This window comes from Calidris pugnax, unplaced genomic scaffold (assembly GCF_001431845.1).
Source record: "Calidris pugnax isolate Ruff unplaced genomic scaffold, ASM143184v1 scaffold4, whole genome shotgun sequence".
Taxonomy (NCBI): Eukaryota; Metazoa; Chordata; class Aves; order Charadriiformes; family Scolopacidae; genus Calidris; species Calidris pugnax.
In genome coordinates, this window is record NW_015090781.1 from 1,305,304 (window position 1) to 1,320,408 (window position 15,105).

The 15,105-nt window shown below is 55.4% G+C and overlaps 1 protein-coding gene across 1 annotated transcript; it reads left to right on the forward strand.

Moving 5' to 3' along the window:
• The first annotated feature begins 27 nt into the window (after window positions 1–27).
• Window positions 28–15,105, forward strand: CPN1 (carboxypeptidase N, polypeptide 1). The gene is made up of 10 exons (XM_014958027.1): window positions 28–220; window positions 642–765; window positions 4,880–5,076; window positions 5,715–5,870; window positions 6,324–6,506; window positions 8,380–8,491; window positions 9,457–9,596; window positions 10,830–10,929; window positions 12,861–12,979; window positions 14,831–15,105. Exons 1-10 carry the CDS (start codon window positions 119–121, stop codon window positions 14,960–14,962), a joined length of 1,365 nt encoding a protein of 454 aa, XP_014813513.1. The 5' UTR covers window positions 28–118; the 3' UTR covers window positions 14,963–15,105.

Here is a 15,105-nt window from a genome sequence, read left to right on the forward strand (position 1 = left end):
CCGCCCGCAGGGGCCGGGGGCTGGCATTCGGCGCTGGAAAGAGCCGGTTGGAGTTTGCACTTTAAGCTCCCGGAGTCGGGGGCTCGGCGCTGGTGCGGGCGCCCGGCGGCGCGGGAGGATGGCGGGGGGGGGGCTGCGGGCCCTGCTGGGAGCCCTGCTCCTGCTGGAGGGGGCGGCCGCCCTCAGCTTCCTCCACCATCGCTACGAGGAGCTGGTGCAGGCCCTGTTCCGCGTGCAGGGCCAGTGCCCCTATGTCACCCGCCGGTTCCAGCGCACGGCAGGGTGACACCGGCCGCTGCCCGTCGCTCTCGGTGCCGGTCCCTGCTCAGCAGACAGCTCCTGCATCGCACCCCACCTTCCTCCTCCTCCTCCCCCTGCGGTTCCTCGCCGGGAGCTGCGGGGGGAGCCCCGCCGGGCCGCCCTCCCTTCCCCGGGAGCAGCGGGACCGCCGGGAGAGCCGGGGCCGGGGCGGAGGGGCCGGCCGCCCCCCAGAGCCTGCGGCGGCGTCTCCCTCAGCTTCCCCGGGAGACGGGGCGGGACAGCGGCCGCGGCTCCGAGCGGGGACCGGGCCCCGAGGGGGAGCGGCCGGGGCAGAGCGGGGCAACGGAGCTGCGGGCTCTCGCTACGAGGAGCTGGTGCAGGCCCTGTTCCGCGTGCAGGGCCAGTGCCCCTATGTCACCCGCATCTACAGCATCGGCCGCAGCGTCGAGGGCCGGCACCTCTACGTGCTGGAGTTCAGCGACTTCCCGGGCATCCACGAGCCCCGTGAGTATGGGGGGCCGGGGGGCAGCGGGTTGGAGAGGATGGGCTTCCTTCCCGCGCTCCCCGTGCCGCCGGGACACGGGCCGGGGAGCCCCCCTGTGCGGGCAGGGCTCCAGCGACGCCCCGGTGCCCGGCGGTGCCCGCTCTGGCAGGGACCCCACGGCCAGCCCGGGGACACGCACGCACACCCCACATGCCTGCGCTGTGCCTGTGTGGCTGCAGCCTGGCCCAGGCGTGTACTTTGGACGGAGCTCTGATTTTTTCAGCCCAGACTGACACGAGGACCCGGGCGAGTCCACCCAGCACCCCACCTGCCCTGTCACCCTCTCCCTCCCAAAACACAGGGAGAGGCTGAGACCACCCTCCACCCTTTGCTGCTGGGTAGTGGGGCAGGAGGGAAAAGTTGAGCCCTTCCATCTCCAGACCCCAAAGCGAGGGGGACAGCAAGTGAGGGACCCTGGCAGAGCGGGCACTGGGCTCCCGCAGCCCTGCTGGCCCCGTGGGCTGTGCAGCTCCTGTGCCAGGAGAGCCTCGGGGGTCTCTGCCTGCTGCCACGTGGAGCCTTGGCAGCAACGGCCCAGAGCTGCTGCCTGTGCAGCACCGAGAGGCCGCCGAGCCAGACCTTGCTGGCAGCCAGGTGTCCCCGAGGGGGCCGAGGGGCTGGGGGTGTGCACACAGAGCTCCCTCGCTTCCCCACCTTGAGCCCCCAGGGCTGCAGATGAGGCCAGGGCTCTGCCTACATTTTGCAGGATCTTTTTCGCCTTCTCAGACCCTGCTCGGTGGCTGGTGGGGGTAAAGGCCGGGGCTGAGGAGTCCGTGGTTGTATGAAAAACTGCTTGCAGCGCTGCAGGGGTGAGCGGTACCCCACCCCGCACACCCCCCCGGGACAGCCCTCCCGAACCCAGAGCATCACCTTCAGGGGTGCTGGGAGGCAGGATGGGGTGCTGCCCGCCCTCACCTCCTCGGTGCCACCCTCCTCTGGTGCAGGGGAACCTGCACGGCACTGGGGACACCTTGGGCACCTCCAGAGCACATCAGGGGCTGATTCAAAGCAAGGAGTGAGCAAAGGGCACGGGCAACGCGCCGGTGGGTTTTATACCCGCAGAGCTTGAGGAGAGCTGCTGGAAGGGCCACAGGAGGTGACGAAGATCTCCTCTGCCTGACAAAGGTCTCCTCTGCCCCAGGCAGGCAGAAGGGACCCATGGACCCTACCTGTAGCGTGGGCCACCCTCAGGCTGGTACTTCCAGCATGTACCATCAGCGCTTTGGGAACCTGCGGACCCCCTTGAAGGCCACGGAAAGTAACTCTGAAAAGCAAGCCTAGAGTTAATGGGATTACGTGCGGTAATTAGGGCTAGTGTGCCATGTGGGTAATGCTGAGGGATCTGTGTATTGAAAAAGTCCTGCCGCAGACTCAAACAAAGCAGAGGAGAATCCCTGCTGAGGCCTTATTTTTTTAAATAAAGGTTGCACATATCCCCAGGACATTTTTAATAGTTTTTATAGCCTAATTAAATCAGTTCTCATGTCTCCTGAAATCTAACCAGGTCAAAACACATTGCCCACCTGTGGTGTCTGTGCTGAGGTGCAGTGATCAAAAGATACAGAAAAGCAAAATATTTTGCCAAAATTTGATTTTTTTTCTGTAGAATCTGTCTTTAGCACGTCCAGAAGTGATGTTTCCTCCCCACACGGCACAGGCTGGGGGGGATTTTGGAAGCAGCAGGTGTGTGATGCAGGGGGCTGCAGTGCCTTCACCCCAGGGATGCTGACAGACACCGCCTGTGGGTCTGACCACTGCTGGAGGCTGGAAACCTCATGGTGCCCCGGGAGCCTCAAACTCTGGCAAGCCGACGTTTTGTAATGACACCCTGGTTTTCCCTGACCCTTTTGTGTGAAAATCAGCCTCCCTTTTTAACCCAATTCCCCTGGTGTCTCTCGTCCTGCCAGCGCTGACTGGCCTGCAACGGGGCATTTTATTTTCCCTCAAGTGACTGCTTTAAAAGCCCCTCTGGGAAAGCATCCCCAGTCCTTCACCTGTGCTGCCTCTTCAGCAAAGCAGCGAGTCCTGCTCTGGGCACTGTCTGCCCCCAGTCTCTAAATCTGTGTTTCAAAATAGAAATGTGTCTCTAAATCTGTGTTTCATTTTAGAAAAGTTAGTGGCAAGAGAGGTTTTTGCTTATAATGAAGCTGCCCAAGGGACATTTTGATCCCTATTCAACTCAGCCAGTGAGGGTTTCTCTAGGCTTGTGTCCCTGTCCCTGGAGCTGAGGAACCCCTAAACCTTTTCCTTGGAGGCAGGTGAAGGGGAGGGAGAGGAGAAGCTGCTGATGGCTCCCAGCAGGGTGGGGGTCAGGGGCTGACAGAGCAGCCAGAGCCAGCTGTGCCCTTCCCTTGAAAGAGCACAGCTCACCCGAAGCCAGGGATTGATTTTATCCTGCAGAGTTGTGAAAAGCTCCTTAAGGCATGCAGGGCCAGGAATGTGCCATGCTGGTGAGAGGCACCGAGAGCAAACTGCAAAGGGCAGAGGTGGGAGGAAGGGCCTGTCCTCTCCACTGCCACCTCCCACACAGCTGGGGGACCCCGGCATCCCGAGGCTCGGGGCAGCAGCAACCCTGCCTGTGCTCCATGGTCTCCGCACTGCATGTCCCCAGAGACCAGCCCACCTGCACATGCATCCTGTGCGCCGTGAAGGTGAGGAGCAACCTGGGGGAGAGCATGAGAGGCTCTCAGGGACCACAGAATCAGGGAATTGTCAGAGTTGGAAGGGACCTCTAGAGACCCTCCAGTCCAACCCCCCGGCCAAAGCAGGGCTGCCCAGAGCACATCACTCAGGAGCATCCAGGCGGGGCTTGAAGATCTCCAGAGAAGGGGACTCCACACCCTCCCTGGGCAGCCTCTGCCAGGGCTCTGACACCCTCACCCCAAACAAGTTCTTCCTCCCATTGGAGTGGAACTTCCCATGGTCCAGCTTGTGCCCGTTGCCCCTCGTCCTGTCCCTGGGAACCACTGGAAAGAGTCCGGCTCCATCCTCCTTCAACCCACCCTTTAGAGACTTGTCAGCATGAAGAAGGTCTCCCCTCAGCCTTCTCTTCTCCAGGCTGAAGAGCCCCAGCTCTCTCAGCCTTTCCTCAGCAGGGAGATGCTCCAACCCCTCCATCCTCTCTGTTGCCCTACGCTGGACTCTCTCCAGCAGTTCCCTGTCTCTCTTGAACTGGGGAGCCCAGCACTGGAGGCAGGATTCCAGTTGTGGCCTCCCCAGTGCAGAGCAGAGGGGGAGAATGACCTCCCTCCACCTCCTGGCCACACTCTGCCCTACGCAGCCCAGGATCCCATTGGCCTCTTGGCCGCAAGGGCCCATTGCTGGCTCCTGGAGAGTTTACTGTCCACCAGGACCCCCAGATCCTTCTCCTCAGAAGTGCTTTCCAGCAGATCCCCCCCTAACCTGTATTGGTGCCTGGCGTTCTTCCTCCCCAGGTGCAGGACCCTACACTTGCCTTTATTGAACCTCACTAAGTTCTTCTCTGCCCAGCCTGTCCAGGTCACGCTGGATGGAGGCACAGCCCTTTGGAGTGTCAGCCAGTCCTCCCAGTTTGGTATCATCAGTGAACTTGCTGAGGAAACACTCTGTCCCCTCGCCCAGGTCATTGATAAATATGTTAAACAAAACTGGACCAAGTATTGACCACTGGGGGACACCACTGGATGTCGTGGAAAAACGCAGGGGAGCCCATAGGAGAACCGTGGCACTCTCCTTCACTGAGATTTGCATTTGCCAAGGAAAATGGCTATTTCACACCGTTTATTGGGGGTTCTTTGAGCTTGCCCAGGCTCCCTGCATTAGGAATTGTCTCTTCCCCCTGTGCCAGCCCTGGCTGATGGTGTCATTCTCTGTTGCTCTCTGCAGTGGAGCCGGAGATGTCGTGGAAAAACGCAGGGGAGCCCATAGGAGAACCGTGGCACTCTCCTTCACTGAGATTTGCATTTGCCAAGGAAAATGGCTATTTCACACCGTTTATTGGGGGTTCTTTGAGCTTGCCCAGGCTCCCTGCATTAGGAATTGTCTCTTCCCCCTGTGCCAGCCCTGGCTGATGGTGTCCTCTGTTGCTCTCTGCAGTGGAGCCGGAGTTCAAGTATGTTGGGAACATGCACGGCAACGAGGTGCTGGGCCGTGAGCTGCTGCTGCAGCTCTCAGAGTTCCTGTGTGAGGAGTACCGCCGGGGCAACGAGCGGATCACTCGCCTCATCCATGACACGCGCATCCACATCATGCCCTCCATGAACCCTGATGGGTACGAAGTGGCTGCCAAGCAGGTACCAGGCAGTGATCGCCTCCTCTAGCTGGGCAGGAAGCCCTTCAGATCCCTGCGGGATCCCCTTCCCTGCACCTATGGAGAGGAGTAATCCTCCCTCTCCATGCCCTGCCAAACCCAGCCCCCTCACCTGGCATCGTTGCTCCTCACCTCCTCTGCCAAGGGCTCACACTGTGTGTCCTGTCCTAGGTGGCCCTGGCAGGTGATGGAGAAGGCTTCCTACACCTGCCTTGCTCTCCCAATAAGTTATTTGTCATGGGAGGGTCACTGCCAACCCCCTGCCCCAGGCTGGAGAAGTGGCAGCTGAATGCCACTGCCATGAGCAGACAGGGACATGAGGGCTGGCGCACAGGGAAGCCCTCTAGTCCTCGCCCAAAACCTCAGCCATTCCTTTGTGCCTAGACCTTGGGGAGATATTTTATTCACGGCTTTTTCAGTGGAGGTGGATTGTTTATTTGGCTTGTGCCTTTCTCTGTGACCCCAGAAAATGAAGATGATATTTTTACTGACTTTCTCTGTCAGTTCCAATGCTCTTTATTCTCCTGCCAGCAACACCAGATGTGTCGCAACAGGCGGTCCCCGTGACCCTGACACCCAGCCTGCCTGTGCTCACCCCCGGGATGTGCTTTTGCCCTGCAGGGCCCGGACAGCAATGGGTACCTGACGGGCAGGAACAACGCCAACGGAGTGGACTTGAACCGCAACTTCCCGGACCTCAACACGTTCATGTACTACAGCGGGGAAATCAGCGGGCCAAACCACCACATCCCGCTGCCCGACAACTGGAAAAGCCAGGTAATGGTCTGGGAGGCTGTGAGAGCTACGGTGTCCTCTTAGCGTGGCCCAGCACCCAAGCAAATACACCGTCCTTCAGCTTGCGTGGTGCTTGGATCCTTCCCCATGCCTCCTGCCTGCAGAGAAGGGATGTCACCCTGCCCTCTGGCACAGCTTGCACCTCCAGCGTCACGGCCAGCCTGGGGAGAAGGTGGCAATGTGCAGGGCAGAGGAGGTGGCTAAAGCCTGTGCCTGGGGTTTTGGGGCTGTGCTGGGAGAGCAGGGTACATCCAGAGGAGCCAGCTCTGCGAGCAGGGTGGGCGATGGAGGGGGAAGAAGCCATGAGGGCTGAGGCGGGCACCCTGCCAGGCTGGGTTTGAAGTGACTGATCCCACCACAACCTGGTGCAGAGCAGCAGCTGGCGCAGAGGTGGCTGAGCTCTTCTCCCCGTCCCCGTCCCTCTTCTCCTCGCAGGTGGAACCGGAGACCTTGGCTGTGATCCAGTGGATCAGCGGCTACAACTTTGTGCTCTCGGCCAACCTGCACGGCGGAGCGGTGGTGGCAAATTACCCCTATGACAAATCCCAGGACCAGCGGTTCAGGAGCCACCGGCGCACGGTCAACACCCCCACTCCTGATGACAAGTTGTTCCAGAAGGTGAGCAGGGCCCGCAGCCCTGGGAAGGTGCAGCGTGCGAGAGCTGGCCGGGAGGCTCTGGGTCACTGCCTCCTGCAGGAGATGAGCCAAGAAACGTACTGGAAATAACCCTTAGCAGGCTGTGGTGTTTCTGCCAGCGACCAGCTCGTGAGCCGTGGCAGGGCAGTCCCACTCTCAACCAGTCCCACCACACGGACAGGCTGGTGTTAACCCTCAGGACCCCCTTCCTCATCCACGCTGTGCTTGGGTTCCCTATAACCCCAGTATCACCAGTATCTTCAGTACCACCCAGGCTGAATCCTGCCCCCAGCTTTGCTGTGCCATCATAGCATGGATACGGGTTATTTTCCCAGAGAGGTGGCAAGGTCTGGCTGGGGGTCTGCTGAGAGCAGGACAAGGGAGGCGGGTGCCCAGCAGGGGCTTGCAGATGGCAAAGAATAAGGAATTCAATGAAAAAGCACCGGGAGCACAGGCAGACATTATGGAATACATCAGTATGTGCTGCTGATGCTGCTCGCCCTGGCTGAAAACCCACTGGAGTGGGTTTTCTCCATTGTTAAAATGCCCCAGAAAACAGTGCCTTCATTCACCGCTTCCATCAGGAAATACCCAGCACAAGGAAAAGCAAGTCTGCGTTAGAACAGTTAATGAGAAAAATAAGTCTGAGCTGGAGTTCAGCCTTCTCTGGCAGCAGAGGCTTGCCAGGACCTGCTGGGATCAGGGCTGCGCTCGAACCCAGATGCAGAGAGGCTGCTAACGATGAGGCGTAGGCTAACGATACCCTCATGGCCTCAGAAGTCAGAAATGTAGTGAAGTAACTGTTTTCCTGCTGGCAGAATGAGATTACACCAGCATCTGCACCATCATACAAGAGTATAGACTTTGCATTAGAAAATGCTAACAATGGTCTCTCTTAAACTGTCTTACACAGAGGTGGGTGCAGTGTCCCAATTTCAGCCCTGCTTTCATGTCTGAAAATAAGCAGTAATCTTAATAAGAGCAATAAACAAGTGGTTGCCAGGACCAGAAGTCACCCAAACCATTTCCTAATACAAATTTCCCTGATGTATATGGTATTTGCATCAGGGCTAATACTGGTTACTTCTCCTCATGTATCTGCTCCCCTTGTTAGTGCCATTTGCTGTGTGGGGACCAGCACTGCCTGGGTCCACCACCCTCCGCTCCCCCTCGTCTCGGTGGGAGCAGGGAAGGAGCCCCCTGTGCCATCAGCGACCCTCCAGCTTGCCAGATGTCTGCTCTCCCTCCTCCACCCTCATCTGCCCACATTTCATAGAATAGAATAGAATCATAGAATCATTCAGGTTGGAAGAGACCCTTGGGATCATCGAGTCCAACCATCTCCCCTACTCTACAAAGTCCTCCCCTACACCATGTCCCTCAGCACTGCATCTAAACGGCCCTTAAACACATCCAGGGATGGGGACTCCACCCCCTCCCTGGGCAGCCTGTTCCAATGCCCAACCACTCTTTCGGTGAAAAATTCCTTCCTAATGTTCAATCTAACCCTCCCCTGTTGGAGCTTGAAGCCGTTCCCTCTCGTTCTGTCACTAATTACCTGTGAGAAGAGACCAGCACCAACCTCTCTACAGTGTCCTTTCAAGGAGTTGTAGAGAGTGATGAGGTCTCCCCTCACCCTCCTCTTCCTCATACTAAACAGCCCCAGCTCCTAATACCTCCTTTCATACAGGTCCTGCCCACTTTGTGTTGTATTTCATGGCAGTAGAATGCAGGAACTCTCTCCTGTCTGACTTCCCTCCCAGGCTCCCCAGCAAAGCCTGGGAAAGTGAGGGATGTTTTGCCTGGAGCCGGGCAAAGTCCGGAGCGGTGACTGATAGCCGCTTTCTCTCTCCAGCTGGCCAAGACCTACTCGTACGCCCATGGCTGGATGCACCGTGGCTGGAACTGTGGGGACTACTTTGCCGATGGCATCACAAATGGGGCATCCTGGTACTCGCTCAGCAAAGGTAAGGGCTGGTGAGCAGCACCCGCAGCAAGGTGCTGAGCTGAAGAGAGGGGAAGGGGTAGATGAGACACCTCAGGACAGGACGGGGTGGGGGAGGGAATAGCACCGTTCTGGTGTCTGCATCTCTGGCTGGGAAATGGCTTGGGAAGACTGAAAGTGACTTGGAAAGAACCACAGAAGTGCCTGAGGTCTTCAGAGACCTGCTGTGTGCTGCTGGAGGAAGGAGGCATTAATCTGTTAGTGTATTTGAAAATGCTACAGCATAACTCCATCAAGACCCAAAACTGTGACCAAAGGGAAGACATATGGATATTAGGAAAAATTCTGCATATTAGGAAAAATTTTTGCACTGAAAGGGTTCTCAGCCATTGGAATGGGCTGCCCAGGGAGGGGGTTGAGGCACCATCCCTGGAGGTGTTCAAAAGACGCGATGATGTAGTGCTGGGAGGACTGGTTTAGTGATGATTCGTCTTGTTTGTTGTGTGGGTGTCTATTTTTGTCAGTTAGGTTGACGGTTGGACAAGATGATCTTTAAGGTCCCTTCCAACCTAGAAGATTCTGTGATTCTGTGATTTCTTGTAGCTGCTGGCTCCTGAAAAGTCTGGTTTAAAAAGGCATAGTGAAGAAAATGAAAATCAGCAAATTGGGCTAGAAAAAAGTTTGGAGAGCAGCTGGAAAGGGACATACAGTCCCTGAGGTACCAAACCTTCCTGAGCATCTGAAGGCAGAATAGTGAATGACCTGGCTGAAGGAGGGATCAGGCAGCCACACGGGGAGGAGGCTGCACAGAGGGAGAAGGCTCTAGTCGTTCTGTCATGGAGGGAGAAGGTTGTACCTGCGGAGCAAGGAGGGAAAGCAAGACGGTTGTGGTAGAAAATAGGCATTGGCCAGGATGCCTGGGACACAGGAGTGGGGAGGGAAGGGGGCCTCACATTCCCCTGGCCACGGGCTCTTCTTCTCCTCCAGGCATGCAAGACTTCAATTACCTCTACACCAACTGCTTTGAAATCACCCTGGAGTTGAGCTGCAATAAGTTCCCCCCTGAGGAGGACCTGGAGCGGCAGTGGATGGCCAACCGGGAGGCGCTTGTTGCCTTCATTGAAGAGGTAAGGGGGCAGTCCTGGGACCTACACCCTTCTCCTCCGGGCCCTGGTACATCCCACTCTCAGCAAAGAAGGGGGTTAAGTGGTTCAGATTCGTAAAGCCCCAACGGTGTAAGGTGAGATAAATCTCAAGGTCCATATGCAAACATTTATTAGTGTCCCACAGAGATTAGTATAGGTTGTAACAAGTCCACAGTAATTGGTTAGGCATATAACCGATTATGGCAAGCGGGGAGGTTTGCCTTGTGTTACTTAACTACAGGTATACAACAGCTTATGGCAAGTGGTACTTAAGGTCGTTACTTAACAACTCTTAACTGTTACTTAAACACGCTGAGGGAAAAGAGAAACCGAGAGATAGAGAAGGGAAAAGACAGAGAAAAAGACAGAGATAAAGAGATCACTGGTCCTGGTTCCTGAGCCTTTTTCAGGGAATCTTCCCAGGCATAATCTTCTTCTTTCTTGGAAAAATCTTTCCGAGTATGGTCTTATTTGTTCTCCCCAGGCATGTTTATTTTCCCTGTTTATGTTTGCTGACTTAGCACGGTCCACCCCCCTTGCCAAGGACAGCCTCGTCGCAGGTTTCTCCCTTCTCTCAGGTGACGTGTGGCATGGTTTGGGTGAAGAGCTGAGTACCATAGTCATACCTGTTCAGCGAGATCTCTATAATCTTCGTTAGCATACGCAGGGGTGCGTGCTTTCACATGCATTTCGCGGATAACGAAGCAAAGGTCACTTATTGGATCCAATGGCCTCAAGAACAGACAACTAGCAAGCTCCCCAGATGGGTGGCAGAACTATCTTGTCTTCATGAGGCACTCCTCCCACTGCTTTTCAGGAGCCTTACTAGTTATTTGAACACCAGGCCAGCATTATTTATTTCCTTGCAAGTGTTTGAGGCATTCCATTGAAGGCTTGGAGGGCCTTCTCCCCCTCGTCAGGGAATTTACAGGCCGTCCCTTACAGGCCCTTGCGGCCCCCGGCCCTGATGGTAGGGGACCAATGGGAGTACAGGGGTGGAAAGGAGGTGGTCGTGGAGCTCACTAGGTGCTCTAGTTGGTAGGCTTTGGGAAGGCTGTTGTGCTGTGGGCTGGCTCTGCTGGGGAGAACCAGGAGATCCAGGGGTCTGGGGAAAGGTGGGGTTGTCCCCAGAGCTCCACCCTCCTCCAGCGCTCAGCAAGACCCTCCTGAGCAAAGCAGTGTCCGTGACCCAGCAGTCTGTTTCCCTCCCTGCAGGTTCACCAGGGCATCAAAGGGATGGTATCAGATGAGAACAACAATGGCATTGCAGGAGCAGTGATTTCTGTCCAGGGAATCAGCCATGACATCACCTCTGGTGGGTTGTTGCTCCCCTTGCATGCTGTCCCTTTTGGATACACCTTTTGGGTGTGTGGGAGGAGGTCAGCAGGGGAGGCTGTAACACGTGTGGCCAGCACGGTTTGCTTCCGAAAAACACGAGCTGTGAGAAATACGCCCATGGATGCTGGACCAGGGAGGGCTTGAGAAAGCTTAGGAAAGAAAGAAGTGAGAACTGGAATGCAAACCTTATTGTGAGGGACTGCAGAAAGTCAGCTCCAGTTTTATCTGAGAGAAAGAAGAAAATGCATTTATAGATAACCAAAGGGAAGACTGAGGGAGCAGAGGGAACTCAAATATCTAAGCACCTACACAGAGCTGAGAGAGTGGATAGCAAAGGACACGATGGCAGAACAAGATGAAAGGCTGAAAGTGCAAGCCAGACCAATTTAGACCGAGAATGAAGTGCCATGTTAGTTTATCCAAGTCATGGTGGTTTCTCCTTTGCTGGCTGATTTTAACCACCTTTTCATAAACACTGTTTTCCAACCGGACGAGACATTAGACTGGGTGCAGAAAATAGGTGATATTCCAGTTCTCCAGAGGCTGGACTATGAAATTATTAAAGTTCCTTCTGGCTGTAGGTCTGTGACTCAGTGACACTCAAATATTCGATGCTTATTATGCCAATCTGCATAGGAAAGGGGAGTGTGCAAGAGGTCACAGAGTTGTGGAGCTGCAAGAGCCCTCTGGGGTCTCCTGTCCAACCTCCTGCTTGGAGCAGGATTGTCCCCAACATGACTCTGCTCAGCCATCGCTCCCTCCAGCCCATGGTCACTGCCCCCCAAGGATGGAGATGTCGCAGCCTCTCTGCTGTCCTGGGCCTTCACGGCCTCTCCTCCCTGATACCCCCTGAAGCTCCCAAGCTGCCGTCTCTGGCTGCTGCCCCTTGCCGTATTGCCTGGCACTGCTCAGAGGAGTTGGGCTCCATCACTGTTGTAGCTGCCCTTCAAGTAGCTGCTGCCTGTGGGCAGATCCCCCTCCACCTCCTCCCACCCAGCTCTCGCTGTGGGACCTGAGCTCTCCCTGTGGGTCAGGAGCTCTGGTTCTCTCACATCCCTCTTGACCTGGGGGCACCAAAATGGGACAGTATCCACGTGCAGCCTCCCTGGGACTGAACAGAGGGAGAAAATTGTTCCCTTTGACCTGCCAGCCACCTTCCCTCAACAGAGGAAGAAAATCGTTCCCTTTGACCTGCCAGCCACCTTCCCTCTTTTCCTTTGGAAGCCCCTGACTCGTGTGTATCTCACTCATACCAATTAGCCCCACTTAAGCCGAAGTGACACAGGCTGCTTGTGATGGTTACTCAAATTTGCGATACCCATCCAGTTCCATAGGTGGGAATATACTCAAATTGTCTAAGTAATCCATAATGTGCTGCTGTCTCACCGTTGGCCATCCCCTGTCCCTAACCATACCAGCTCCTGGGGCTTCCTTACGCAGGGAGAATCGGGGGGGGGGGGGGCAGCTGAGCTGATGAGCAATTAAAACCCTGCTGATAACCCAAATGTGGCAAAATTGTATATGTCAGGAACTAAAGATTGCACTAGGTGTAAGGAGTCAGACGGGAGCTGTGATGGCCCTGAGGGCTGCTGTCACCTGACGGGCGAGTGCCCAGATTTATAGACTCCCTGCAGGGGCACAGCCAACGCTGCTGCACCGTCCCCTTTCGCTTGGTGTTTATTTACAGACTGACCTCTACTCTGTGGCACTAAGGAGACATCTCATGCAGTCTGCCAATATAAACCCAGCCTCACAGTAGACAGCAGATCTAGAAGGAACGCCAAAAATTGCCTGGGTTTTGAAGGCTATGCATCCTCAAGGAAGTATGCTCAGCAAGAGCTACTGCAAGAGCTTTCACTCTGCTCCTTGTGCATCCTGAGGGCTTTCTCTTCCCGTCTTGTGTTCCAGGTGATATGGGGGATTATTTCCGGCTGCTGCTGCCTGGCACTTACACTGTCACAGCCTCTGCAGAGGGGTACCAGCCCCAGACGGTGACAACAACAGTGGGCCCAGCTGCACCTTCACTGGTGAGTCAGGCTGCATAGTCACCGGGGTGTCTCCAGATGTCTTCACCCCAGGGTGAGAGAAATGTCGTGGAGGAGATGTCTAGTGAGCAGCAGAGGAAGGAGATGGGCTGTAGAGCGTTGCCAGTGGGTACAGCCCTGGCAGACACAGGGCTCCCGGCAGCTCCCAGAGAACAGGGTGAAGGCAATGCCATGCACCTCTCGGTTCCTTACTGGGAGTGTACAGCTGCACTGGGCTACTGTGCCAACTCCTGTGCCGCTCTGCCTCTTGGCCGTGGGGAGAGCCCCTGGCTGCTCGGGCTGCTGCTCTCCCTCTGTCCTCCCCGCTCTCCAGGACGTGATAATGCGGAGGAGGCTCCATATCCCCTCGGCTCTGTGGGTTTCAGTGCTCTGCTATCATCTCCATCCTACCTGGAACCAAACACATTACCAAACTCACAGCAAGGGGCTGAAGTCTGCCCTTTCTGCTGAGAGCACTCGAGACAGATGGGGACTGGGGTGCCAACAAAGAAGACCCAAACACCTTTGGAAGATGAGGTGAAACCAGGTGGTCTTGAGAGCACTGTGGCCCCTTACAGAGCCCTGCTGAGGGCAGGCTGCACAGCTAGAAGTTAGTTATAAAAAGAGTGGGTGGTGATCCCTGCCCCTGCTGTTGCCTTGTGAACATAGTGGTCCTGCAGATGGAGCCTCCTCTGAGAACTGGCAAGAACCCCCCCGGCTGCAGCATCCTGGCACATCATCTGCCTCACTGCCCGTGTGCTGCTCAGGCTCTGCTGTAAATACACTGCTGTGGTTCTCCCACCCTCCGTCCCTTCCTCCCACCCTAGCCAGGCTCTGAAGTTCTTCCAGAGCTGCCCTTTTCTCAGGATTAGAAGCCTTCTAATTTTCGTCCTAAATTTATTTATGGTCAGTTTATCCCTATTTGTTCTTATGCCAACGTTGTGCTTTAAATAGCCCTTCTTCTTCGCCAGTATTTATTCCCTGAAGTATTTATAGAGAGCCGTCAAGCCCAGTCCCAGCCTTTGTTTTGCTAGGTTAAGCACCCAGCTCTTTGGCTTTCCTTTCTAAAATAGATTTTCCTTTTACCACGTTACTGTAGAAGACTGATTTGTTCCCTCATGGCCTGATTTCTGCAGATCTCCCCTCACAGCAGCCCTCCTGTCTCATTTCCTCTGCCCCTGCAGCACCTCCCCTACTCACTATTCCCCCCGTCCCTCCCCCAGGGAGCCCATGCAGCCCCTCTCCAGTTTCACCTTTCTGTGTGGCCTCCCTGTTCCCTGTTTTTCTGACACTGTGCCCTGCATGCTCCTTGTCCTCCTCTCCCTCTCCTAACTGCTTGCGGGGCTGTGGTGGATGGAGGTTTCTTTCCTGCATGTTTTTTTGCCTGGATCTACTAGAAGCACTGGTTGCTGAAAGACTATTAATCAGGATTCGGCTAATGAGATGCCATGGGAAAAGGACTGTCTGTCCTTTCAATACAGAAAGTATTCTGTGTATTAAATATTATGAGATGCAAAGCAATACTTTTCCTCTATTCTCTGGTAAGAAAAGAAAGAGCACAGCTCATCTTCCAAACCATCTTAGGACGTCACGTTGCCACAGGAGCAACTCTCTGCATAAGACATGGAGCTGATTGCTGGTATGACATTTTCCACAGGAAAAAAAAAATATGTTTCCAGTTGATTTAAGCACTGAGTTCCCACTGTATTCTAACACTGGCTGAGGCCTCCTATCTCATGTCTTGGCTCAAGAGTCATCTTCAAAGGCTGGTCCTACCTGGTCCAGAGGCAGGTCCTGCAGACCACTGAGCCAGCAGAGCACACACAAGGTTACACGGTTATTTTTGTTCTTCAGGTGCATTTCCAGCTCAAACAAGATGTGGTGAGGAAGGCCCCGGAGTGTAAAGCCTCAGGCACACGCACGAACAACAAAGCCCTTCAGAAGAAGGTAGTGCCAAGAGCCACCCGCCAGTGGACCCAAAGATGAGGCCAGCTCACTTGGCTGAGAGCTGGGGGAAGCCATTTGTACGAGGCCTGGCTGATGACTCCAGCCAGTGAACTTTCCAACAGTCCAGCGTGAAACTAGCCCAAATGATTAGGTTATTAAACGAGGAAGTATTTAATCCCTGA